Consider the following 27514-nt stretch of genomic DNA (forward strand, 5'->3'; position numbering starts at 1 on the left):
CTTTATGTAAAAAAGCTTATTATAAGATTAATGACTACCTAAATGATAAAAATGTCTGGTATTGAATGTGTTCCTCTAGTTATTAAATAACTTGTAATGTATATCCTCATTGGTTTTTAAAAGATGTGTTGCTGTTGCAGTTTCTTGTCATTTCTTCTCCTCAGCCATAACACCTTGCGAAATGACGTAAATTCAAAAATGTTACATTGACCTTCAACAAGTTTATCCATGATAATTACGTTGAATAAATGATTCTGATTTCTGATTTCTGATTTCTGATTAATTAGGTATCTTTTTGTTTCTTCTAGTGCAACAAGCACGCTTTGGATTAAACTAGAAACCTAAAGATTTAGGGCATATGAGAAATGTAGGTATTTTCTTTCCAAGACTAATCTTTTCGTAGAAACCTTAATAGGACTTGATTGAGCATGCGGTCGGCGCGCGAGGGTAATCTAAACTACATATTGTAAGAAATATTACGACAATATTTATGTCACTTCAATAACACTTGATGCAGTGGACTTTATACGAGCACTCAGTATGGAGACATTGTCTGTGGTAATAGAAATGGTTAGGGTTAAATATTTCGGCCTTGAACAATATCTGGCTGTTCCTATGAAGACTATTGAATAATCATTACATTTTATGGAATGTTTTTGTAAGAGCAACAAATAAAAAATATTATTGTACAAAATACTTATTATTTTTTTAAGGTACCTAATTCAAGATAATACGTAAGCAAGCAAGTTAATAGTCGTTACATGAGCCATGTCAGGGGCTTTTGGCGGTTCAATAATAACCCTGACACTAGGGCTGATAGGGTTGGCAATCCACCTCACAATCCACACGATAGAAAATGATACGTAAAAAAAATAAAGCTATAACGTAATGTATTTGTAATATGTGGTAGTAAAAAAAAACCACTGTAGTCCCGTGTATCATCGGCTTGCAAACATAGATAATGAAGGACTATCCAGGCTACATTCTTCAAAAATAATATAGATAGCGCTTACAAGATTGAACGTGAAAATTACAATGTGATGGCAGAAGCATATATAAAAACAATTGTTGCTTGATATTGAGATCACATTATGTGTAGAATTATGTTGCTATCTATATTGCTTCTCTTTATTTTTATCAGAATAATAATGCGTGGAAGCTGTAATTGTGCCTGGGTGTAATTAAAATGGTCATCATTTATACCCAATAACAAAGATAAAACATGCATAATGTCGGTTATCCATGAAATTTAGAAGTTTGAAAAACGAAGGAAAATCTTTACAGCGCTATCTATTTTTGTTTTTTACGAACATAGACTGGAAAGTATCTCACTGACGGATTATGAACTCAAGTAACCAGCCCATCGCCCTTGTTAATGCATTCAGACCGATATTTTTGTAAATATTTAGTACTAGTATCAAAAGAAAACCAAGCAAGGATCTTATTATAGTTTTATATGTCACGCCCGTTATATCGCACCCTATGCATAATCCCTTTGCAATACAAGAGTTCCATTCCCGATATTTTCCATTTCATTCGCAAAAGTGAGATTGGCAAGGGTCGCGTTCCCCCGTAGATGTTTTCCAATGTGCTAATTCTTCCACTTGGGAGAAATAACATTAAATCGTAGCGGTCTGCATCTATTCCAATGCTTTTCTACTAACGAACCGATAATTTAGGGGGAAAAAATGTTTTCTTTCCAATCCGCAATGTTTTCCGAGAAAAGCCCTTATGTTTTTATTTATATTTAGCAATAGAATATTTTAAGAGATTTCGGAAGAATATAACGCTATGGAAAACTATTACCTATTTATCCTGTTTTTTATCGTTAAAGAAATTCCTTACATTACTCTACATATAAGATAGATAACCAATTCCAGTAGGATTCTTAAATCACTTTGTGATCCCTAGTTTGGTCAGGACATTACAGGCTGATCAAGTGATTGTCCGAAAATAAGATGATCCGTGCTTCGGAAAGCACGTCAAGTTGTTATTCCCGGTTAATACTTACTGATGAAAGTATAAAGTTGTTACATGAGCCATGTCAGGGGCGTCTGGCGGCTCAGTAATAAACCTGACACCAGGGTTGGTGAGGTTGATACTGCACCTCAAAACCCACACGATAAGAAGAAGAAAAAATAGGATTTTTAACATAGATAAGTGTATTAGGAATTTCCATTAAAGCTACACCTGAACACTGGAGTAGTGTGGTGGAGTATGGTTTATACGTCTTCCAGTTGATTGAGGGTAGGCCTATCTCCAGCGTAAGACGTATTATAGACTATTTACATACATAATAATAAAAATATAAACTTGTGAAATTTTACTCATATTTTTATTATAACTACAACAGGCATCACAATACACCGCAATGAAGCCGCCATTGTTTCTTTGAAAGCTTAGTGTTACTACCAATTCATTTGGTCCAAAAATAACATCGCCATGATTGGTCTGCAAAAAGCTATTAAGCCCCCTTAAACCGCTTAAATACTTGTATAAACGCAATACCCTGGTTGTCAACTCTCAAAATAGCAGTGAAGTAACTCTAATCTTTAGTTAGATCATTCTGGGTAAGTATGTCTTTGTATTGATGTGACCTATTCACTTGTAGGATTTCCACGTGTTAAAGAATTGAATTCATAGACTATTATAAGGCAATCCTTCTATTTTTAGCTTCCTATTATCGCAAAGTAGCAAAAAGGAGATTTCAAGGATTTGTAAGTGTAAGATAAGCAAACACTGCAATTTAAAGATTTAAAGTTTTATAACAAAGTAAACTAGCGAGTCCAAAGTTATTCCGGCATTCTCTGTAAAATAAACTAACGTAGAAATACAGAGTTTTATGCATACTTCGTTGTCTAAGGCCCTGTGCCGAGGTTTTTCTCGCAGCTACTTTCACTCAGCTATTGGGGTTCAAATGCTGCATTTACTAAAGATAGGCAGGTGAGATATATTACTAAAAGTATTTGTTTAAAATCGCACATTGGAGAAATGCCTCTAAGAATATGGCATTTATGACCGCCCTTTTCTAAAAATAATTAATAAATTATTGCAATAGAAGATGCGGTTATTAAGCTTTATGTCTTGTAATAAAAATAGCTTTAATGATGCATGAGTATGACGGCAGTGTAAACATTTTATGATAGCTTTCAGGGTTCCGTGATCAAAATGTTGGATGAGAAAATATTACATAATTACTATTAAATAACTTGACGGTCACTTAGTTTCAAATTGTAAAGCAGAATGTACCTACGAGAAAATATTATTATAACGCAGTTCAAAATTTTATTTTAATCTATACACAATTCTATGGTTGATCGAGAAGAGGTGAGATGCAAAGCTTATAATTATAATTTTTTATGTCGTAGAATTAAACTAGTGTGGATCACGCTCTTATTCAGTGGCAGGATAGTTGAGTATCTATCATTACGCAGTCCATCGGTACTTATTAATATTAACCGTCTTTATGATCATCAATTTAAGAGCCACGTTCTTGTCGGTGCAGCATTTTCACCATGCTACTTTTTTAGGGAAAAATAGGGCAGTGGTTTCCCTCTTGCCTTCCGCCCCGCAGTACTCTGTCTGACGCTAGTGGGATGGCGCCCAGAGGGCAGCAGTACTGACAGCTACTGCTGCCCTCTGTTAGGTTCCAGGTTACAGTCCCTGTGACTTGCCCCTTTCGTCCTGCGTTGCCGTACCGATGCGATGGCTCCCATCCAACCGAAACCGTCTTAAGACATTAATATCAAATTATCTGCTAGATATTATCAAAAAACAACGCACGACAAAATGTTTGATTGTAATGATGGATCACATGAGTAAGAATTGCCTATTAGGTATAATTATGATCACGGCACCGTCATTTTAAAAATTACGCTCCACCTTGCTTAAGATTTTTGTTTATCATAAACTCAAATGCTTCGCAACACTGGCTGGTGTCACTCATAATAACAGCGGAGCGGTAGTAAACCTAATTTTATCATTTTTCTTTTGCCGTTTCAGTACAACAGTACTTTCAGTACTTCCCTTCACATTATCTAGTGGGCGATGTAAAACTTCCTGTTGTTTCGAAAATAATTTTATTAAATATACACGTGTTAGCGGAAATTTTCTTTATGATTTGGAAAAACGTGGATTCCTCTAGTTTAAAATGAAATATTTGAGTTAACATTAATTAAGTAGGTACGACTTAATTTTTGTCCACGCGTTGCTTTGGTGGTCAAAAGTGCACAAAAATCTAGTGAAGAGATGTGAAAATAAACAACTCGTTGATTAAGTACATAATAAACGTGGGTGCTGATTCCTGCAGAACCTAGTTCTGAACCTAGCTATATCTCTGTTTTGCACTCATCGTGAGGACGGCACTATTTTAGAGCTGTCTGACTAAAATAAAATTAAGTTTTGTCAGCTAGAATCGGCACTAATCAATAACAAAAACTATACATTCTAGAGGTTTATCCGCATAACTATAAGAAATACTTCAAGCTAGGATAGTTTTTCGGCCCTTATTGGCTTACGATTCCGACAACGGAAAACGGATTACAGTCGTAAATGTCAAGTGTCACCACGTTTTTCCTTTCCCGATGAGATTGGATATTTCCTCACGATATTGGGTCTGTACATTTTCTTATCTTGATGGCAGTAGGCCCTTTCCAAAACTTATTGATAGGCCTGCATGGGTCGTTAATAAGCAGCTGTCAAACGGTATAAATTTTTTATTAACAATGCGTCTATACTTACCGCGCAAGTGAGATGATAGATGAAATAATTACGAATATACCTACATATTTCGTACATGTACGCCTGTATCAAAAGCGAATGAAATAAACGGTTTGTACTAACATTTGAGGGTAGACGTAAAACAAAGAAGAACTGCAGCAATTCGCACAATTTGAATAAGTATTACGGCTGCAATCTTCCTAAAAGTAAAAGATATATATATAAATCCTACCTTCAGTACATTGAAGATCAGTATCCAGCAGTTGGGAAGGGTTCCTCAGGTAGCAGGCATCGTTCTTAAAAACGTGCTTCAGTAGAATACCAGAATGTTCTTATTATAGTATATAAAGTACAATTCATATATAGGTAACAAGCACCACACCTCACACCAATTATTTGAGAACGAGTTATCGCGTATTTTCGTCAAAATATAATTTTCTTCTAGGCAGATCGGCTAGCCTCAGAAGACCGGCGAAGGCACTCGGCGAATCCGTCAGAGGCGATGCAGTCGCTGCGGCAACCGTTATCTTGTGATTGGACGAAACTTACGAGTGTGTTGATATGCATTATGCTATTGGTTGAAATTCTCTCTACTTATATTAAATTGATGTTTCACATTGATAAGAATTACCGCGAAAATTTTGAAATTTATTTGATGATCGAATGCAAGTTATGTCATGTGGTGATGAAACAAAGTTTCAAGTAGTCAATATTCAATTTACAAAGGCTTTTAATAAAGTGTTAAGAAATATAATATCATGCCCTGAATGACTGCATGGTGACAAATATATATACAGGGTGGCCCAGAAGTTCAGGTTCAAAATGAAAAATTAGAAAGATGGGCTCATTAGCTACCAGAAACACCCCCATGTATGTTCAGCAATTATTTACGGTTTAGGAGATATGACCCATTTTGTACCTTTTTCTAGATTTTCTACCTTACTTCAGAAATAATCATTTTGTCGCTATCCCTTTCATAATAATTATTTTATTTTACTTCACAACTATGCCTAAGGCTGTGTACCGCTCAATCAAAGATAAATCAAAGTCAAATCAAAGATAAAAAAAAAGTTATCGGAAGTCAAAGTGAGAATTCGACCAAAATTGTTACAGTTGTTAATACTTCGCCGAAGAATAATAAACACATGAGATTGTCATGGACACTGAAAGTATTTCTAAAAACTGCTCCATTTAATAGGCTTTTAGAAAAATCCAAAAAAAGTACCCTTAATAAGGGCATAAAACTGAGTAATTAGCACTCAAAAGATTGCAAGACAGACAGGTTTGAAGGAAAATTTGACATTCTCATACAATGTAGCTGCTTCTTTCTAACGTTGTTAAAGGTGCTCAAAGACACATTTTCAATTCAAAGTAAATAAAAATCACGCTTATAATCGCTAACAGGGTAGACATAGCAACAATCCGAAGACAAAACTTGCAGTCACTTTTGGTATTCGTATTTTAATGAAGGTACATAGATTTCAAGGAAAAAGTTATCCCCAAACACTGTTGGTGATTCATACTATTGGATACTATGAATTACCAACAGTGTCTGTCTTGCAATCTTTGAGGGCTAATTATTTAGTTTTTTGCCCTTATTAAGGGTACTTTTTTGGATGTTTCTAAAAACCTATTAAATGGAGCAGTTTTTAGAAATACTTTCAGGGACACTGTTGGTGATTCATAGTATCCAATAGTATGAATCACCAACAGTGTTTGGGGATAACTTTTCCTTGAAATCTATGTACCTTCATTAAAATACGAATACCAAAAGTGACTGCAAGTTTTGTCTTCGGATTGTTGCTATGTCTACCCTGTTAGCGATTATAAGCGTGATTTTTATTTACTTTTAATTGAAAATGTGTCTTTGAGCACCTTTAACAACGTTAGAAAGTAGCAGCTACATTGTATGAGAATGTCAAATTTTCCTTCAAATCTGTCTGTCTTGCAATCTTTGAGGGCTAATTACTTAGTTTTTTTGCCCGTATTAAGGGTACTTTTTTTAATGTTTCTAAAAGCCTATTAAATGGAGCAGTTTTTAAAAATACTTTCAGTGTCCATGACAATCTCATGTGTTTATTATTATTCGGCGAAGTTTTAACAACTGTAACAATTTTGGTCGAATTCTCACTTTGACTTCCGATAACTTTTTTTTTATCTTTGATTTCACTTTGATTTATATTTGAATGAGCGGTACACAGACTTAGGCATAGTTGTGAAGTAAAATAAAATAATTATTAAGAAAGGGATAGCGACAAAATGATTATTTCTGAAGTAAGGTAGAAAATCTAGAAAAAGGTACAAAATGGGTCATATCTCCTAAACCGTAAATAATTGCTGAATATACATGGGGGTGTTTCTGGTAGCTAATGAGCCACTCTTTCTAATTTTTCATTTTGAACCTGAACTTCTGGGCCACCCTGTATATATATAGTTTTAACTCACACTAATTAAGTAATTCCTAATAGAGGACTACATTTTCAATTATTAATATGTCATTCATAATAATGTGGTTAGTCCATAATATGATGCATTCCTATGATGACTGCCAAACTATTACGGTTTTTACTCTCAGTACTGTAACCTGACCGGATCTAGTTACCATATTTATAAGTAACTTGACCAAGATTGTTACTGCCCACTCTCTGTTTAATGTTATGATTCACTTCCTAAATATCATTGGCTGTGGCTGTGACTTGGTTGACAGTAAACCTGTAATCCCCAATACAACGGAGTCATCTGGCGAGCTACAAAAACCTCATTGGTTGACATTGCGCACTTACCTACTTTTATATGCGCAAATGTCTAATTTCAGTATTGCTTTTCTAGATTAGTTGTAATGATGGTATTTTTATTAAAAGTTTGCAGTGAGATGACAATATTGGAAAATGACAGAGTAAGAAACAAACTGATAAGAAAACGCACGAAAGTAGATGGCGTAACATTTAGAATATGGAACTAAAGTGGAGAGGAACACGTCACAGGATAAGAAGTATTCCGGTATCCTAGAAACGTAAAAAGAAAACACAAAAAACAGATTGAAGATGACATCAAAGTTACAGCGGAAAAACATGGACCAGGATAGCGACGAATAGGGAAAATAGAAATGAATGGAACTTTGTCTAAATTGGGCAAACAGATAAAGTTGTTCAATATCTTAAAATAACAGAGTAATAATTTTGTGTGAATAAGTTTAAAATGTAAAAAAATATCTAAAATAAGGGCTTAAGTATTTAATTATTATAGATCACAACATAACGACCGTACATGACAGGTGACCAACCAATATGCAGAAAACGAATACTAATACTAAAAATAACTATCTATACATTATGTGTTATTATGTGTTTTAATTATAACTATCTATAATATCAATGTCTACTTAACGATAGAAAAAAATAGATTTAGCTGTTGTCGCTATGCCGAATTGTGTTCGATTTCGAATCATATATTTATATTAAGTATTTGATATTTACAACAATCCACTCACTCTCTAATTACCGCAATAGGTACCTCAAAGGTAGTCTATCATTATAGTGTTTTTGTTATTGTTTCAGAATGCTTCACTTGCTTCACATACAATGAATTCGTCGGTTCAAAGATGTGGAAGTCCGGGGACTCGTTCTACAGTGAATGTGTGTGTGAACATCCAGTACTTGCCAAGAAAAATCTCAAATGGCTAGGCCCTAACGACCAAGAGATCGTAGAATCGGGGTAATTAATATACTGTAAGCTTCGTACAGATCTGATGAACACGCCGCGAATGCGCCATGCGCGGTTTTTACGCTCTATTCCCTAGATCTATATCTACTCTAATATTAGATACTTAGGCAATCACTAGGACAACTTTAGAACTTTTATACATTTTTGTTAGTATTTATAAGTAGTCCCGTATATATAACTTTTAAAGTCTTTTAAAGTTTTTTTTTTAAGCTTTTTTAATAAAACGACAAGGTTTTCTGATAAAACCTATCTTTATTCGATTATTATGTAAGTACACAAATACCTTATACGTTATCTATCTACATATTTTTGAGAGTTTATTGCATACCTATGTTTGTAGTTATATTTCCTAATATTCTATATGCATGCGCGCGATATTTTATATATATTATTCCTTCCCTGAAATATACAAAAAGAAAACATATCAAAAGCAAGTAATTCAGATGAAAGCTCTTATTGATTAAATATTAGATATTCTAAGAAGACCGTTGTAATAAATATTTCTAGTGAATTAATAAGAAATGAGGACGTTATTATAAATTACAATATAATATTCCAGATGAAATGAGTGGGTAGTGTAAGCTAATTGATGAGCACAGTTAGTTATTATATCGTACATTTTTGATATAGATCACTAAACGGAAAAAAGCTGTAATATTTATTTTTAATCTAAACAGAGTACTACCTTAACGTAGATAAAAATGTAAAGAAAGACATCGTATTTACAGATCTCTAAATTCTCACGTTTTAGAATATTCTAAATCTGTGTGAACAATGAGATGAATAGAAACTAACAATAGAAAACAAATATCTAGGTATTCTACGCAACCCTTAAAAATAATGAATTGTTTTTACAAGACCAGGAAAAGCAAAAGTGTACACGGAATGGAAAGGCAATACTCTTAATCTTCACATAGCGAGTCTTAGCAAACCGTTAAGCGGAATATACAAATGTGTATCAGAGGGAATGAACAGGCAACGTTATACTATATCGCAAAAAATTGAAGTTTACGGTATGTATATTACTTTCTTAAAATTCATAAGTTACAACACTGCTTATAATGACAGGACCTAGGCATATTTTTAAATTCTCTGCAGGGAAATATATCGTGAAGACATGGAGAACCAAACTAACAGCCTCTGAGATCTAGTGGTTATATGGCGTTGGGCTCACAATCTTGAGGTCCGGGTTCAATTCCCGATGGGGACGTTGTCGAAATCACTTTGTGAGACTGTCCTTTGGCTAGATCACCTGATTACCCGGAAAAGCAAGACGATTCCATATTTCGGAAGGCACATTATACCATTGGTCTTGGGCTACTAACCCAAGTACTACTAACCAGTGGAGCAGAGTGGAGGAGTATGCTCTGTCGAGATGAACGATGGGGAAGCCTGTGCCCAGAAATGGGACATGTATAGGCTACTTATGTACCTAACTAACTTCTCCGTTATTCATGTCGACGATTTGTTTCTTGTGTACAAAACCTTTAACAACTAAAGTCATTAAGTTTACGGACTGTTCACGAACTTTAGCAAGAGATAATGTACGCTTAATACACAAGCACAATACAAACATATACGCATTATATAGTACTTGAAGAAATTAAGTATAAGTATTATAACTTACACGATTCCGTATTTATTATTAAGTAGAATTCCACGTTTCTTTATAATAGTAATCACTAAGGATTGCTCTATGAACTTTTCAAACAATAGACCTTCATTTGTGATATATAGATAACAGAAAACCACGTTTAAAATATTAGAATCCTCTCACAAGGATGCCACGGTTGCATCACCAATAAAATGTATGCAGTTTGTTTAAAGGGAAGGTACCCCACTTTGTTGTACAACCTGGTATCCTAGTTCAATGGAGCCTTTATATTAATAAATCTTACATTAGATTGTACATAGTTATAAGTTACTTAATATAAGTTTAAATAATTATTTAAATGATTATCATTTTTACAGATCCTTTATACTTTGTTAATGCAAATGCTACCCAATATCTGATAAAAGGTCAGGATTCGCTTATAACATGCGAAGCTAGAGCTGATAGTAATCCTGAAATAACTTGGAGTAAAGGCCAAGATGATGAAGAAGTAAGTATGTGAAAGTGCGTCTATTCTTTGATTTCCGAGTTAAGAAAACAACAATAAAGTATAAATTTGATTCTGTATTCAAATTCTGATAATATAAATCTAATAATTGATGGACATGGAAATTAGCATTTGTTTTTCAAAATTAAACAGAAGCGTACTAGAAGCGCTATAGAATCCACTTCAAAGTAAACAACACTAAAGGTAACTTAAATTAGATCAAACGTTTACTGGTTTAACTAAAAAAATATTTGCTTTATAACTTATAACTTTGTAAAACTAGAAAACATTTCATTTGAGGTTGCCTGGCAGAAATTGCTGTTTAGCAATAAGGCCGCCTATTGTGCTTATGTTTTTGTGTTTATGTCCTTTGTATATGTCGTTGTGCAATAAAGTATTATTGATTGATTGAACATTTGTGTTTTTGAGATTTGAAGGTGAAGACTAACAACACACAATTTCAAAACATAACATTTCTGGGCCTTTTTTCTACTGCAAGTGATATTTCAAAATATGATTACAAAACAAATCGGTTTTAAATTATGTACTATTTCTATATTCTTACAGATAACGGTCAATAACAAGTATGACATCATACAAGTGGGTTTGGTAATAAAAAATGTTACGGAAGATGATGCAGGAACGTATCGGTGCAAAGCACAAGTTTTAGATACTGGTGAAAACGTCGACAGATATATCAAAGCTGAGGTAATAACCGTAGTACTTATCTATTAGGCTTACCTTACAGGTCGCCGGCACGAAATTGGTAGCCCAACCAGGCGAGGTACCCTTTATATAACTGCATATTCTATTTTGTTGATGGCAAACGCGGTGTCAAGATAGACCCTAAACGTTGTTTATTTTTTTTTAAAATTGCTTAGGCTAAGCTTAATAAATAGAAGGCAATATTTTTTACAGGTGATGAAGGTTCCTGTAGTGAAAGAAATTTCTGCAAATCCCAACAACGTCCTTGTAGAAGGGAAACCACTGACGTTAGACTGTTTAGCAGATGGACTTCCTCTACCATCCTATATTTGGAGAAAATTCCCAAATCATGTATGTAATTTCTGGAAAGTAACTTTTTATTTAAATTACTTAGTTTATTTGATATGATGTGATATTATCAAATTTCAGGCTGGCTCAATCAAAAATGTCACGTGGCATCAAGATTTCAGTAAAATTGTATTTAAGAATATAACAGAAGAAGATCGTGGTGTTTACCAGTGTACTGCACATAATAAAGCTGGGGTGACCGCAAAGAATATCACTGTAGAGGTAAATAAAAGATTTGCTTGCTTTATTGATTTCACATTAGAGTTGAAACTCATCTGCAAAGCTTTTCTTAGAAGTGAAACACTTCAGGCTAAATAACAAGAAACAATTACAACTAACTACTAATGTCTAACTTATGATTATTATTTTATAATTTCACCTGTATTTACATTGTAGAATGGCAATAGATAACGTTATTTGTTATAGAGTAAATTATTTAAAACAATAAATTTTGAGGTACGGAGTGTGTCCTTTTTTAAAAAAAACCTTTCTATACTAAACTCCTGATATTTTTTTGCCTGGTAAATTATTTTTATAACATTCAGAAATCTAATATTTAGACAGATTACATATAAAACGAATGGAATTTAATTCTTTTTCACCTTTTAAGTTCATACTTTTATATAACATATTTATGTGAATATTACAGGTTCACACTAAACCAAGGATATCAAAGTTTAAAAACATAACAGTTGCGGAGGGGTCACCTGCGACCATCAAATGTGCAGCTACAGGCAGGCCTAGACCTGATGTCATCATACTTTACTATGGAGATGAACCGGCGTAAGTAGCTATGATATATATATTTTTGTTGTTGAACATATTCAAACTCGATTCGTCATTTATGGAAGACGATAGGGGAAGTCTGAACGTACGACTTGGATCAATGGAATTACTGTTAGAAGGTAGAATAAGTTCATGATCAGTTTCTCCGATGACGCTTTTCTAAGATACTCCATGTTTTCATTCGCCAAATATGCAGTGGACATTTGTAAATCTCTAGTTTCGTACATGAGTGGCATGAAAGTTGAAAAAGCCTTAGTGCAGATTTAAGTTTTTGTAATGATAGGGATGGTAAAAACTTTTTATATAACTATCACAAGAATTTGAAACATTACCTCGGTTTTGTAAGATAGCCAAAGTTGTTACAAAAATTGTCATTTTTCCCCCTGGTTATTAGCAATTGTCCTTACTTACACGTATAAAGTATTAATGTATAAACTATATAAGAAGGCTATGTAACTAATTTTATATTTCAGGCAGCCAGTATTTAGAAACAAGAGTTCGGAAAATTCTATGGATATCGTTTTAACATTCGACAAAATCGAAAAGTTCCACGAAAGAATTTATTACTGTAACGCAAGTAATGAAGGTAAGAAATCTAACTTAATACAGACACGTGCCAAACAAGGACAAATCCTGAAGACGACGTTATTTAAAGAAATATATTATTATCATTTCCATAAATTTCAAACTGACATTGGAGTAATCATGAAATTCCCTACAAAGGTTGGGCAATTAATATTCAATATATTTAACTGGTTTCAGTTGGTTTCACAGTAGAGAAGATGTATTTGAAAGTTCTACATAAGCCACATTTTAAGAATCCTGAAGAAATGGTATGGGCATGGGACGAAAAAACTGTGAACCTAAGTTGCGAACACGAAAGTCAACCTCCTGCCATAGTGATGTGGAGGTAAGGTGATAATTATAAGAAAGCAATATATTTTCAGAAGACAAAAAATAACCGTGTAGATTTTAAAAGTATTTTAACTTGATAATTGACATTTAGGTAACTTGAAGTAAGGAGTTTTAGGAGACAAAACTAATTGCATAAAATTGTTCTGGTAACTTTTATTCACAGTTTTAAAGGAAATTCAGACTTGGCGCCTGAAGAAAAAATAATGGAAGTAAACCAACTATGGTCAGCTAAAATAAGCAAGACTACTGAACACTATATAAAGTTGAAACCTGTTAAAAACTTCCTCTATGGAACTTACGAGTGTATAGCCAAGAACCATCTCGGAAGTGCCAAGAAAGTAATACACGTCAAAAAGGGATTCATACCACCGCCAATGGGACATGTGAGTTCGAATATATTTAATATGAAATCTTTTGAGGAGTCATATAGGTATTTATCAATGATACAGGTTGATAGTGACATCGTAACGAATACTGAGGGGAATGATTCAGACTATCTTTCTGAGTTAATATGTAGTGGAATTTAATCTTTTTTTTTAATTATTTCCAATTCTATACTTTTGCGACGAAATATTTCACTAAATACTAACTCAGAAGAATGAGTTGAATCATCCGCCTCAGTATTGGTTACGGTATCACTAACACTCTGTATTGTAAACATATTTGTCACAAGACAGCATAATTATTATAGATACCTATATAATTATTTGATTTCCCCATATTTTCCCTGCTGTGTGACATGTAGCGCCACCTAGCCGCGAGTAGCGGAATTACGAGCAGCGCCATCTGTCATTGAATGGAGGGAGTTTCTAATGGTAACCTGCCACTCTGTGATAGATGGCGCTAGTTAGTATGGGAATTCGTAGAGGTACCAAGATATCTAGAACCTACTGTGCAATAGATGTCGCTAGTATATATTCGATGGCGCCCGAGCGCCGCCTGGTGTATTTATGTGAATATAATTATAATCCTCTATTAAAACCGACACCGTGCTGACAACATCGCTTCCTTGTTTCTCCTTAAAATCCTGTGATCATCTTTTTTTTTGGTGAAATATTTGTGCTGGCTCAAGATCTTTACACTCCATATCATCGAGATAACAAGCGTGTGGACGAATTCGCACGTTTCAGAAAGAGGCGAACGGCGGATACTGGTTCCAAAGAAGGGAGCCGCGTGCGCCGCCATTTTTTACTTTTTCTTCGCTGTGAAGAGCGCGGCTGGAAACGAAATCCGTGAAAACTACGGGGAATCACGAAGGATTGGAGAAGAATACATCGAGATACGATAAGTCAGTACGGTTTTCTATCAATACTTGCTGTGATTTCCAGCAAGACGACGAACACGACGGCCGGTACGAAGACGGTCGATAACCGAAAACACGTGGCTGTGATCTCCAGCCAAACGACGACGAGGTGGCCGGTACATAGACGGCCGACGAGCGACAGGAGTGGCTGCGATCTCCAGCCAAACGACGACGAGGTGGCCGGTACATAGACGGCCGACGAGCGACAGGAGTGGCTGCGATCTCCAGCCAAACGACGACGAGGTGGCCGGTACATAGACGGCCGACGAGCGACAGAAGTGGCTGCGATCTCCAGCCAAACGACGACGAGGTGGCCGGTACATAGACGGCTGACGAGCGACAGGAGTGGCTGCGATCTCCAGCCAAACGACGACGAGGTGGCCGGTACATAGACGGCCGACGAGCGACAGAAGTGGCTGCGATCTCCAGCCAAACGACGACGAGGTGGCCGGTACATAGACGGCTGACGAGCGACAGGGGTGGCTGCGATCTCCAGCCAAACGACGACGAGGTGGCCGGTACATAGACGGCTGACGAGCGACAGAAGTGGCTGCGATCTCCAGCCAAACGACGACGAGGTGGCCGGTACATAGACGGCTGACGAGCGACAGGAGTGGCTGCGATCTCCAGCCAAACGACGACGAGGTCGCCGGTACATAGACGGCTGACGAGCGACAGAAGTGGCTGCGATCTCCAGCCAAACGACGACGAGGTGGCCGGTACATAGACGGCCGACGAGCGACAGGAGTGGCTGCAATCTCCAGCCAAACGACGACGAGGTGGCCGGTCCGACGACGGCTGACGAGCGACAGAAGTGGCTGCGATCTCCAGCCAAACGACGACGAGGTGGCCGGTTCGACGACGGTCAACGAGCGACAGGAGTGGCGGTGATACCAATTAGACGACGACCGAGACGAAGACGGCACACGACGACGACCTCCAGCGAGCAGACGAGCTCCATCGACGCTGGGCATGTGGAAAGACCACACCTCACCGAAGGGTTTGTGTAGTCGCACGAAGGGCAAATACCTTATTGAGATTTTAAGTCTTTTCTGCGGGCGCGAGCTGACTTGCTGGACTCGGTGTCGCTCGGCAGGCCTGAGCACGAGACGCGCTCCGTGGGCCCCGCGAGGAAGGCGCTCGTGACCACGTCCCCTCCTGTCCAGTCTGCTTCGAAGGTGGTCGAGAGACTACATCTGTCTCCTACAGGAGCGCAACAAATGGCGGAGCAGCAAGGGCCCCGGGCTTCGCGAGGGCACCATGGTGCTGGTGCGGGAGAAGCGGCTACCGCCCTGCTACTGGCGGCTGGGCCGCATCGAGCGCTGCATACCGGGCCACGACGGCGTCACACGAGTGGCAGATCCGGACAGCGCGTGGAGTCATCACCCGGGCATTTAACAATATTTGTCCCCTTCCTAATGAATCTTAGTAACGAAGCATTCCCCCTTTACATACATAATCACCGATTATTCCGATTATTAGCATTTAACCTACCGACTTTGTTTGAAAATGTTATCTAAGTTAAATCAAAACGAATTCCCCTTTACGTACATAATCATCGATTATTCCGATTATATTATTAGCATTTAACTTACCGACTTACTTTGAAAATGTCATTATAAGTTAGCTCAAAACGAATTCTATTTATTACCGATTTGCATTGTATCTTAACATAAGTATAGATAAGTACCTATCGACTTAGCTTCGAAATGTTATTTAAGTTACTCCAATAAAGTAATCTTATTTGTTTGGGTTTTATTGCTCGATAAGAGTATTGTAGGGTATGCCTACTCAGGCGTCTACTACCATTGAGAGTTACCGAGTAGATTTTATTTTTCCCTTGAACCTATATTGCTTAACAAAATCAAATATGTTACTCGGTGGTGGTGGAGTCTGGGTGGGCAATCTTATGATGCTCCTAGGCTGGCAGCATGTCACAAGACAGCATAATTATTATAGATACCTATATAATTATTTGATTTCCCCATATTTTCCCTGCTGTGTGACATGTAGCGCCACCTAGCCGCGAGTAGCGGAATTACGAGCAGCGCCATCTGTCATTGAATGGAGGGAGTTTCTAATGGTAACCTGCCACTCTGTGATAGATGGCGCTAGTTAGTATGGGAATTCGTAGAGGTACCAAGATATCTAGAACCTACTGTGCAATAGATGTCGCTAGTATATATTCGATGGCGCCCGAGCGCCGCCTGGTGTATTTATGTGAATATAATTATAATCCTCTATTAAAACCGACACCGTGCTGACAACATCGCTTCCTTGTTTCTCCTTAAAATCCTGTGATCAATATTTTTTACTCGTAACTCTAGAGCCATAGGTCTGGTGTACATCTAGTACGTACTGCAGTCTTGAGAAAGGATACGATGAAAAATGATAGGTATCTGAAAGAATTCTATACAAGCCATATATGTATAACATAAAATGAAATATAGCTGTTGAATCCAGATTCATAAATATTGAACGCTTACTATTTTGCATGCACACCATATAAATCAAATCAGCACGAGTGTAAATATGTTGACAAAATTGTCAACCTTAATAGACTGCCAAATAAATATATTTTAATTACATAGTGAACTGAACTAGAATGATAAACTGGCTGTACACATTTTGTTTCACAGTTCAATAATTTTATCAAAAATGTTTTATAGAACTAGCTTAGTAATTTATAACCGTAAACCGCTTGTATGGATGTATGATCAACGTAATAACTAGGACTTTTAATCTTTACTTTTGATCGCAAAAAGAGGGGGGGGGGTGTAAGGTGTTCTCGTACAAATAATATGAGAATATTAGTGACAACCTTAAAAAGCTTTGTAGCATGACATTTGAAATTCAATCTGGAAGATGTCATCAATGGAGAGTATTAATTGGTTACTTATTAGCCAATAGAGACAAATCGACAAGTTACGCAAAAATGACAGCTATACCTAAGACCTTATTAGACAAACTCATTTCAGGTTCAAATTAGTGATATAACAGCATCGTCAGTCACTTTCGAACTAACTGCTCCCGAGAACACAGGACCACCGGTAATAGGCTTCAAAGCAGAATATGACACAGAGCTAAACTATAACATTACCAATATCCACTTGAACAGAACTTGGGCCATAGGAATCCCGTATAAAATTGACAAACTGGAGAAAATGACCAGATATTTCATAAGATTCGCGGCGATAAACGAAGTTGGTACGGGACCTTTAGGGCCTTTCCTGCAATTTGATACTCCTGGCAAGTAAGTTACTTTATTGATATTGAAAATGAAGTAATCGATTTTATAGTTTAGGCTAAAATATGATCTGCTTTTATTTTGTTTCAATCGTCAACCGGAGGGGGTAATCATATTATTATATTGAAATTTGGGCGCCATATTTGTTATAAGTTATAATCCAAGTAACTTTTTTATTTCCAGATCGGTTCCAGAACCCCCAACGTGGGAGAATGAAGCGGATTTAACTGAGGTACCTCTGCAAAATAAAATATTAAAAATAAAAGCTCCTGAGGATAATGGAGACCTTATAGATTATTACGTCATTAAATATTGTCCGGTAAAGTACCTATTACAAGATTTTCTATAAGTAACATAACACATTTGTTTGGAAATAAAAACATATAACATAACTAACTAATAAAAAATAACATTCAATAGATCTGTTGGTGAACCCGTTAGCAAAATGTCTCAGGTTCTATTTATACCTAATAATGAATTCAATCCAGAGATTCAGAGAATCTTGTTTTGTGGTCTTGTTATGTAGTGTTCGTGTTCTGACACTAAACTGTTTATGTACGACCTACTGCTGGGCACAGGTCTCCCCACAATCAAATAGAGATAACATGGAGCACACAAAAAATGTAGATACACCTACCTATTCAAAAACCTCTAAAGATCATTCGATGAAATCACCAAAGCGTCAAAACAATTCTGTTCATCTTCTAATGGTTTCATACATTTCCTTTCAGGAGGGAACTGAATCAAATTGTACAGTAAAAGTAATCCCACCAACAACAAATGTAGCATTAGATGACCTGAGTGAAAACACGACGTATCTTCTAGAGATGGTGGCGCATAATTCCGTCGGCAACTCGACGCCTACGCGACTTGAGTTTACCGTTGAAAGTAAGTCGATATTTCGATGGCAAACGAATGTCAGCAAGGCCACAAAATTAATTTAAACCAATATTGAATACTATATCTATTTCCGCGATATACGTCCGCGTGGACTCCAGTTATATCGCGGTAAGCTTTAAGTCCGTCTCTTGAAAGTACTCTTAAAAGTGGTAGCAAATAATCTTGTTAGAGGAATGTGTTCTTTTCTGCCCAAGTTTTATACCGGGTGCTAGCCCTCAGCGCTCCCCATTTGTCCGAGCAAGTAGTCAAAGCCATCTGAGGTAAATCTAAAATAAGTTACGTCAATAAAATAAAAATAGTCCACATCCTTACGGTTCTCGGCCGTAATTTATAATACGTATATATTTATTGTAATAAATTAAATAAATAAAAAATAAATAGTAAATTATGAAGAAGTAAAATGTCGTAAACTTTTTCTTTTAGTGATGGAAGATTTAGCTCAACGGATGACGATGTCGGCTGGAGAGATTGTTGGCATCGCAATAGCAGTTGTGATACTATGCATCGTACTGTTAGACATACTACTCCTGGTCACTAGGAAGAAAGGAATGATTGCCACTTGTTGTTTTAAGAAAAATAAGAAGAAGAAAGAAGCAAATAAACAATCCAGGTAGAGTGAAGTAAGAATGGTATTCGTATTAAAAATTAAGAGAATATTAAAATAATTAAATATTAAAGTAAACTTAAAATGTTTTCATTTCATTGAAACATCAAAATATAATTATTTATATTTTTATTTCTGATACGTTATATTTTTCCTTTAGTACGATTCAACAAGAAGATCATTGAAACTAAAAACATCTAGAAGTTTCCCTAGTAAAGGTGTGCCCTATTTTCATGACTGTCTTTTGAAGCCACGTGTTGTTGTTTCTTTATTATCTTATCTTATTTTCAATAGTCTCCTTACCACTGTTTTAACATTCTTACATAATTATTATTTGTGCTTTTAACTCGATGTGATAACTTTTCTAATATTATAGGGTAGAAAGCATAATAGCATTATAATCTCACGCGCTGTTTAAAATATTTCATTGAGGAATTTCTGATTTCAGAGACAAGAAAGGGCTGTTGAAAGACAATAGCGAAACAACAGATACACTGAAGAGACCAGACAATGGACATAAAGAATACGAATATAATAAGTCCACGGGAGTCATAACTGGGAAACACTCGGCTGTATAGAGGGGATTGAAGGGAATGTCGAACTATGAATGCATTGAGGCACACCTCTTTTCATTATCTGTGAAGTACAATAATATTAATTTGCATTGGAAAAACCCCGTAATTAAATTTTGTAAGGAGCAAAGTCGGATGATCGAACTAGATGTGCTGGACGTACGGACTAGATGGCCAACCTGAAGTTGACCAAGGCCCATGAACGCCCTACACCGAGGGGGTGCTGGTCGCCGCAACAGGGAAATAAAAATGCTTCTTACAATTCTTGATACTAATGAGGAGCGAGGCACCGCAGGAGAGCCCGGAGACGTCGAGTATGCGCGCGCGATAGGAACCAACTGACCCGATTGCTAGGAAATGACTTCCTTTTATACAAATGACGTACCTATTCCACTCCTGGGTGTGCCTCACTTCTCCGATTCTTTATTTTCACTATCAGTTAGACACATTTTCTCTTATAATTATTTTTCCAATAAGAATATTCGAACAAAAACTATCTTAATTCAATGATCCTTAGCTTTCCTAATCAATATACATCATAAATAGTGTTTCTCTTTAAAAATATTTCAGTAATCTAGAATTTTCATTACTATTTGGGGCAAAGTCCCTTAAAAATGGATCATTTTTCCTATGTATCTCTCTGGGTTAATAAAAAACATGAACAAAATAAGTTTTATTAAAAGGTACATACTTAAATCTACACGTAACAACATTATTTCAGGTGATAAAATATAAAAAACAATAATTATCAAACAAAACCTTACAACTCTAAGTGAAAATGATACAAAAATAACCCAAAAACAAAACTTAATCAAAATCATTTTCCTCCAATCACAAGTTCTATAGTCTGTCCTGCTCTTTAAGTCCTTTTTTATCACAATTCTTTGTCCTTATTTCGCATTGCGTCTCGCTCTAACACATACTAAATGAAGATAACATGATTTCCTAACAAATTTTCACTTTTAATTGTTTATTCACATAAATTACACCATAATGTCTTTCACAAAAAATAAAAAAGTCAATCATCGCGAACATTTCTCCCGCCGTGCAGAGTCCGGATTCGTCGGGGCTCTGCAGTCTTCTTCTGCGTGAGCGATCATTTTGGTAGCAATACCAACTTCTTAACCGGACTTTTTAGAAGTCCACCGGCTGTGCGGACCTCTACTGTGCGTACGACGTTGTCAGCGCCCGGGTAGACTGCAACCACGAGGCCTCGCGGCCACGTGTTGCGCGGAAGCTGTCCATCTACTATCAGGACTGGGTCCCCGAGTTGTATGGAAGGACCCCGGCCATGTGGCTCCCGCCGGTATTGTAGCTCTGGCAAATATTCTTTTAGCCACCTCTTCCAAAATAGATCGGCTAAGTATTGAGCTCTCCTCCATTGTAGTTGATGGTCTATATCCTTTTCGGTGAAAGTCCCGGGCAGTGGGACACGAGCAGAACCACCCAACAGGAAGTGGTTAGGTGTGATGGCTTCGTCATCTGTGGCTTCTACCGACACATGCGTGAGAGGTCGGCTATTCACGGAGTACTCTACCTCACAGAGCAGAGTAGCGAGGACCTCTTCTCTCGGATGTCTCTCATGTAGGACGCTCAGCAGGGCAGTCTTCACGGTTCTTACTAGGCGCTCCCATGCACCCCCCATAAAGGGCGCAGAGGGCGTGATGAATCGCCACGTGATGGAGCGCTGCGACGCTTCATCTTGTAGCGCGCGTCGCAACTCTCGGTCGGCTCCGTGCATGTTGGTCCCATTGTCCGAGTGAATCTCAGACGGACAGCCTCGCCTCGCTATCATCCTCCGCAAAGCGAGGATCGCGGAGTCGGCGCTCAGGCTGGCGGCGACCTCGAGGTGGACTGCCCGAGTGGTCAGGCAGGTGAAAAGCGCTACATAGCGCTTTTGGTGTTGGCGGCCCACTGTAACAGATAACGGTCCAAAGTAATCGAGGCCCGTAAAAGTAAACGGACGTTGATGATGAGCAAGTCTCGTTCTCGGATGATTTCCAGTCGCAGGCACTGGAGGTGTCGCTCTCCTAATACGACACATTAAACAGCTCTTCACAATAGACCTTGTTGTCGTGCGTAGCTTGATGACCCAATAATGCTGACGTATCTCGTTTATGGTCATCTCTACTCCCCCGTGATGCAGAGAGCGATGTGTCCAATCTATATACAAACGAGTCACTCTATGATTCCCGTCTAACACAGGAGGGCTGCGGGTCGGTTCCGGTATATCTTCAGCCGCTGCTATTCTACTACGTATACATAAAAGTTTACCTCTCATCTCTATGGGTAACAAACGTAGTCGGCTATGTGAAGATACCGCCTTGTCGTCCTCTACGTCCCGCACTTCCTCAGGGAACGCTTCCTCCTGGCTGGCCCGTACCAACAAAGTCTCCGCTTGTTGAATAAACAAAGCATCTAAGGGCAGAAAATTTTTATCATTGTTATCATTAACATGTACAGGTCTCTGTTTCGAAACTTGACGTGCGCTTGTTTTCTTCCAATCAGGGTCTTGATCGCCTTTTTTCATAGTCCTTTTGTAGTGTGTTCTCTCAACTCGACAGAGCGCTAAGAATTGTAATACTCGAGCAGTGGCGCGCTGTAGCCTCTCCCACCGCGAAAAACGTGATGGGTCAGGAATCGCCTGGCTGGCTCTCGCCCTCTCTCTTACCTCGGTAAGTATCATGGTCCTCTCCTCACCGGTGATCTCGAGTTGTGGTGGCTTATCGTGAGGCCAGGTAGCCTCACCCTCTCGTAGAAAGTCAGGACCGGTGAACCAGGGACTGGCTTGCGTGAAGGAGGGGGTTGTCTCTCGTGTGGCGATGTCTGCCACGTTGAGGCGACTCGGTACCCAACGCCACTCGTTCACTGCTGTATGCTCCTCGATGGCAGCGACTCTGTGAGCTACAAAAGGCTTATAAGATTTCGATCCTGATGTTATCCAAGTCAACACAGTCTTACTATCAGTCCAATAAGTTTTCGATTCTATCTCTATGTGATGTTCTTCTAAAACTGAGGCGGCAAGACGGCTTCCCAGTACAGCAGCTTGTAACTCGAGACGTGGGATGGACATTATCTTCACAGGTGCTACGCGTGCCTTCGCTAATACTAATGATAAATGTACCTCACCATCTGGGGTCGTTATCCTCCAATAAACTGCGGCAGCGTAGGCAACCTCACTTGCATCGACGAACGTGTGCATCTCGATCCTCGCGGCGGTGCTGTATCCCTTGTAGCACCGTGGTATAGTGAGGCGCAAAACGTCTCGGAGATCATTCAGCCATCTGCTCCATCTCTCTGACAGGTCGTCGTCAAGAACTTCATCCCAGCCAGTTCCTCGTCTCCATGCCTCCTGTAAAACTAGCTTAGCTCTCACTGTTACAGGTGAGGCTAAGCCCAATGGATCAAAAAGAGACATAACAATTTTCAAAGCCTCTCGCTTCGTAGGGGATTTATTTTCCAATAGGACTGGTGAAACTCTAGCTAGATGTGGATTAAACTCTAGGTTGTCATTCTCCGGTCTCCATACTAAGCCGAGCACCTTCTCCATGCTCAAGCTTGGTCCTATATCGACAGTCTCCGTATGCTGTTCTCCTTTGACAGCTTGCAAAATCCTCTTCGAATTGGAATTCCATTTTCTTAATTCAAAGTGGCTTTCTCTATGTATATTACGTACCAATAAAGCAGTTTCAATTCCAATTTCTTCAGTGGGAAAACTATCCAAATAGTCATCCATATAATGATGATTTTCAATCGCTGCTACCGCTTCAGGGTGTGTGTCCGCGTGCCTTTTCGCGTTCCAATTTTTCGCGAATATAGCTGTGCAGGGGGAGCTGGATGCACCAAAAATTAATGATGACATTCTATACTCATGTGGCGGCCCGTCGCGGTCGTTACCGCGCCACAAATATCTCAGGGCGTCACGATCCTCCTCCCTTATTTTCACCTGCATAAACATCTCGGCTATATCAGCTGTCACGGCTATCGGGTGGCGTCGGAACCTCATCAGGACACCGGGCAGCGACTGCAGTAAGTCTGGACCAGTAAGCAAATGATCATTAAGGCACACATTACGATATTTAGCGGCTGCGTCGTGTACTATTCTCACCTTACCGGGCTTGGCAGGGGTACGAACTTCGAAATGGGGCAAATACCAAGTACGTCCAGGTGTCGAGTTTTCCGGGGCAGGCTCAGCATATCCTTTCTCGATCAGTGCATTCATCTCCTCGTGGTATCTTACCTTCAAGTCTGGTTCCCTGTCTAATTTCTTCTCCACTGAGAGAAGACGACGGTAAGCATTCTCATAATTATTTGGCATAACAATATCATCACGGCGCCATAACAGCGACGTTTCAATGTGGCCGTCATCCCTCCGCTTAGTATTTTCATGGAGTAGCTTTTCTGCCCTCATCTCGGGGTCAGAAAGCGGTCGTTTCGGGTTGACCAACAGGGATTCCAATGAGAAGTATTGTTTTAATAGTTGATTAGCACAATCGTTTTCATTATCATTATTGCAATAATTAACCTCAGTAATTCTATTTACATAATCAACTAACTGACCTAATGAGCGTGTCCTGGTCCCATGAAGCACCCATCCGAGTGGTGTTCGTGACGCAATTGGTTGTCCCTTTTTGCCAATTCGAATCTGATCAGCTATAAGCAGATTCCAGTTATCTTGCCCGATTAAAATGGTCGGCTTGGCGCCCTCATATATAATTTCATTTCTGAATTCTCTCAAGTGATCACAATCGACAATATCAATGGGACTAACGGCTTGTGGAGAAATATTCAGGCTATTCACTGTTCGAGCACTTAAAGTGATAGAGTAATTATTCATACCTGTTATTTCGATCTTTACTCGTTTTGATCTCGGTGTACTTATCCTGGTGTCACCAATCGCCTCGATGATGAGAGGCTCCTCGACGCCTTCAGCTCCAATCCTCTCAGCCATTTGACTTTCGATTAAAGTCACCGTTGACCCGTCGTCGAGGAGGGCGAGGGCGGACATCTCTCCCGCCGGTCCTTTGACACGCACTGGTAACACCTTCAGGTATGTACATGCCTTTGTTTCCGCACGAGCCGCAGTTACACATTCCGAATTTGTCTCCACTGTTATTGTTTTAATAATTCCTGATCGCGGGTTATGCAATAGTTTGTTATGTGTGCCACGGCGTCCCTGATCTCCGCACTGTTGTATTTTGCACGAATGTTTCCACTTTCGAACACGTAAACATTTGAAACACAGTTTATATTTTTTAGCGAGTTCCCATCTATTGTTTATATCGGAATTTTTAAAAACGTCACAACTTTGAACTAAATGAGATTTGTCACATACCGGGCACGTTAACACTGGTTTGTCCGTTTGTATCACTTGAGTATGAATTTTCTGAACTGCACGTTGTTTGAATTTATCGTTCATGTCCACTTGTTCCGGCGGCGCAAACTGACTACAATAATCCGCTTCTGTATCAATGAAGTTCGCGAAGCAAACTAAATCCGGTTCTTTCTTGTCCCGACTCGATTTCTCATACCATCTAAACTTCAGAATCGATGGTAACTTGTCGGTGATAACACGTACTAACTCCGGGTTGAACATATATTGTTCTTTTCCTAATGCCTGTAGTGTTGCCACACTGTTTCTTATCTTTCCCGCGAAGGCACATATTTCTCTTGGGGCTTCACTACAGCGCGGTAAACTTCTCAACTTTTCTATCTCTGAAATTGCGATTGCGTCGGGCCGGCCAAATCTTGTCTTCAATGCGTTCACCACTTCATCTGGCTTGGGATTCGCAATTAATAACGAATTCACTGCTTCGAGTGCTCTCCCTCTTAGACTTCTTCTAAGCCTTGCGATATTTTCAACTTCACTGTAGTAATTTCTTGATTCGTTGTAAGCAGCTTGATATGACAGCCATTCGTGGTGAGCCCCCGAAAATAACGGTAATTCGGATATATACCGCGGCGCGGGTGTTGATTGACCGGCGCGGGCAGCGAGGGCTATCGCCGATGCTAGCTCTGATATATCTAGCTTTCTTCTTGATCTTCTTTCGTTTCGTTGTATTTCTTTTTTCTCTTTTTCTTCTTCAATGTTGATTAGTGGTGGCTCTTCTTCAATTGCAGTTTGTCCCTCATTCGGCGCCGATACAAGATTTCGCCCGTCATTCACGGGATCAGTCGTCTGAAGAGGGGCTCCTTCTATCAACTGCGACGGCGGTGGTGGGACCGACCGTTCTCGATTGGTTTCTTTCAGCCACGTATCAACATATTCTTCCCGTTCGGGAATTGTCGATCCTTCTGAATCGTCTTCATTTTCCGATTCTTCACGAGCTCTTCTTAAATTGAGTTCCGCAAGTTCCAATTTAATCTTCAATACTTCTTCACGAGCTCGTAGTATCGCTTTCTCACGTGACTTCATCGATCCGCCTACCGACGGGACCCTATGCGAGGGCGGGGGCGCGGGGAGAGGCGGTTCCATACGCGACCGGTCGATGACGCGAGCGCGCGCACGAGCGCGCACCTGTGCAGTCTGCGCGGCGGACGACGAGAGACTGCCGAGCGCAGGCGACGCATCCCGGACACGCGACGGCGAACGCGGGGGGGCGTGGTACGTTATGTGGCGGAGCGTAGTCGGTGAAACGTATGCCGCGGTCGAAAGCTCTTGCCTCGGGTCTAACGTGGGCGCGATTGTAGGTACTGGTTCAGTTGGCTCCTTCGGTTCAGTTGCGATCGCGGACGCGGACGCGGATGTCGATGCGTGTAATATGTCTCGAGCTTCTTCCGGGCCGCGCTCCTCCAATTTTCCTTTACTCCTTGTAATAGGCATCTTCAATAATCTCTATTTCCCTGCTGCAGCGGATCCGGCTCGAAGGACCAACAAATGTGCTGGACGTACGGACTAGATGGCCAACCTGAAGTTGACCAAGGCCCATGAACGCCCTACACCGAGGGGGTGCTGGTCGCCGCAACAGGGAAATAAAAATGCTTCTTACAATTCTTGATACTAATGAGGAGCGAGGCACCGCAGGAGAGCCCGGAGACGTCGAGTATGCGCGCGCGATAGGAACCAACTGACCCGATTGCTAGGAAATGACTTCCTTTTATACAAATGACGTACCTATTCCACTCCTGGGTGTGCCTCACTTCTCCGATTCTTTATTTTCACTATCAGTTAGACACATTTTCTCTTATAATTATTTTTCCAATAAGAATATTCGAACAAAAACTATCTTAATTCAATGATCCTTAGCTTTCCTAATCAATATACATCATAAATAGTGTTTCTCTTTAAAAATATTTCAGTAATCTAGAATTTTCATTACTATTTGGGGCAAAGTCCCTTAAAAATGGATCATTTTTCCTATGTATCTCTCTGGGTTAATAAAAAACATGAACAAAATAAGTTTTATTAAAAGGTACATACTTAAATCTACACGTAACAACATTATTTCAGGTGATAAAATATAAAAAACAATAATTATCAAACAAAACCTTACAACTCTAAGTGAAAATGATACAAAAATAACCCAAAAACAAAACTTAATCAAAATCATTTTCCTCCAATCACAAGTTCTATAGTCTGTCCTGCTCTTTAAG

At 38.9% G+C, this 27514-nt stretch overlaps 2 protein-coding genes across 7 annotated transcripts in view; one reads left to right on the forward strand and one right to left on the reverse strand.

The window, feature by feature from the left end:
• LOC126373089 (fasciclin-2-like) overlaps positions 1-21487 on the forward strand; it is a 35939-nt gene extending 14452 nt beyond the window's left edge. Inside the window, exons 2-17 of one of the 6 annotated variants that reach the window (XM_050019082.1) lie at positions 8277-8433; positions 9301-9455; positions 10414-10544; positions 11109-11249; positions 11460-11597; positions 11676-11816; positions 12244-12377; positions 12854-12966; positions 13143-13290; positions 13459-13678; positions 17577-17851; positions 18029-18164; positions 18577-18733; positions 19169-19355; positions 19510-19567; positions 19798-19932. In XM_050019082.1, the coding sequence (XP_049875039.1) occupies positions 8277-8433; positions 9301-9455; positions 10414-10544; positions 11109-11249; positions 11460-11597; positions 11676-11816; positions 12244-12377; positions 12854-12966; positions 13143-13290; positions 13459-13678; positions 17577-17851; positions 18029-18164; positions 18577-18733; positions 19169-19355; positions 19510-19534 (2258 nt within the window). In that variant the 3' untranslated portion in view covers positions 19535-19567; positions 19798-19932. Of the gene's footprint in view, positions 1-8276; positions 8434-9300; positions 9456-10413; positions 10545-11108; positions 11250-11459; positions 11598-11675; positions 11817-12243; positions 12378-12853; positions 12967-13142; positions 13291-13458; positions 13679-17576; positions 17852-18028; positions 18165-18576; positions 18734-19168; positions 19366-19509; positions 19568-19797 lie in introns of those variants that run through there. The other 5 variants (XM_050019080.1, XM_050019081.1, XM_050019085.1 and 2 more) reach the window with 5 other exon arrangements.
• LOC126373451 (uncharacterized) lies at positions 21018-26744 on the reverse strand. Its single transcript, XM_050019610.1, has one exon. It carries the CDS (start codon positions 26742-26744, stop codon positions 21018-21020), a length of 5727 nt encoding a protein of 1908 aa, XP_049875567.1.
• Between the last annotated feature and the right edge of the window lie 770 nt (positions 26745-27514).

Source organism: Pectinophora gossypiella, chromosome 15 (assembly GCF_024362695.1).
Source record: "Pectinophora gossypiella chromosome 15, ilPecGoss1.1, whole genome shotgun sequence".
Classification (NCBI taxonomy): domain Eukaryota; kingdom Metazoa; phylum Arthropoda; class Insecta; order Lepidoptera; family Gelechiidae; genus Pectinophora; species Pectinophora gossypiella.

Coding starts and splice junctions, on each gene's coding strand:
- LOC126373451 (XM_050019610.1), bottom strand. CDS start 26,744: ATGCCTATTACAAGGAGTAAAGGAAAATTGGAGGAGCGCGGCCCGGAA.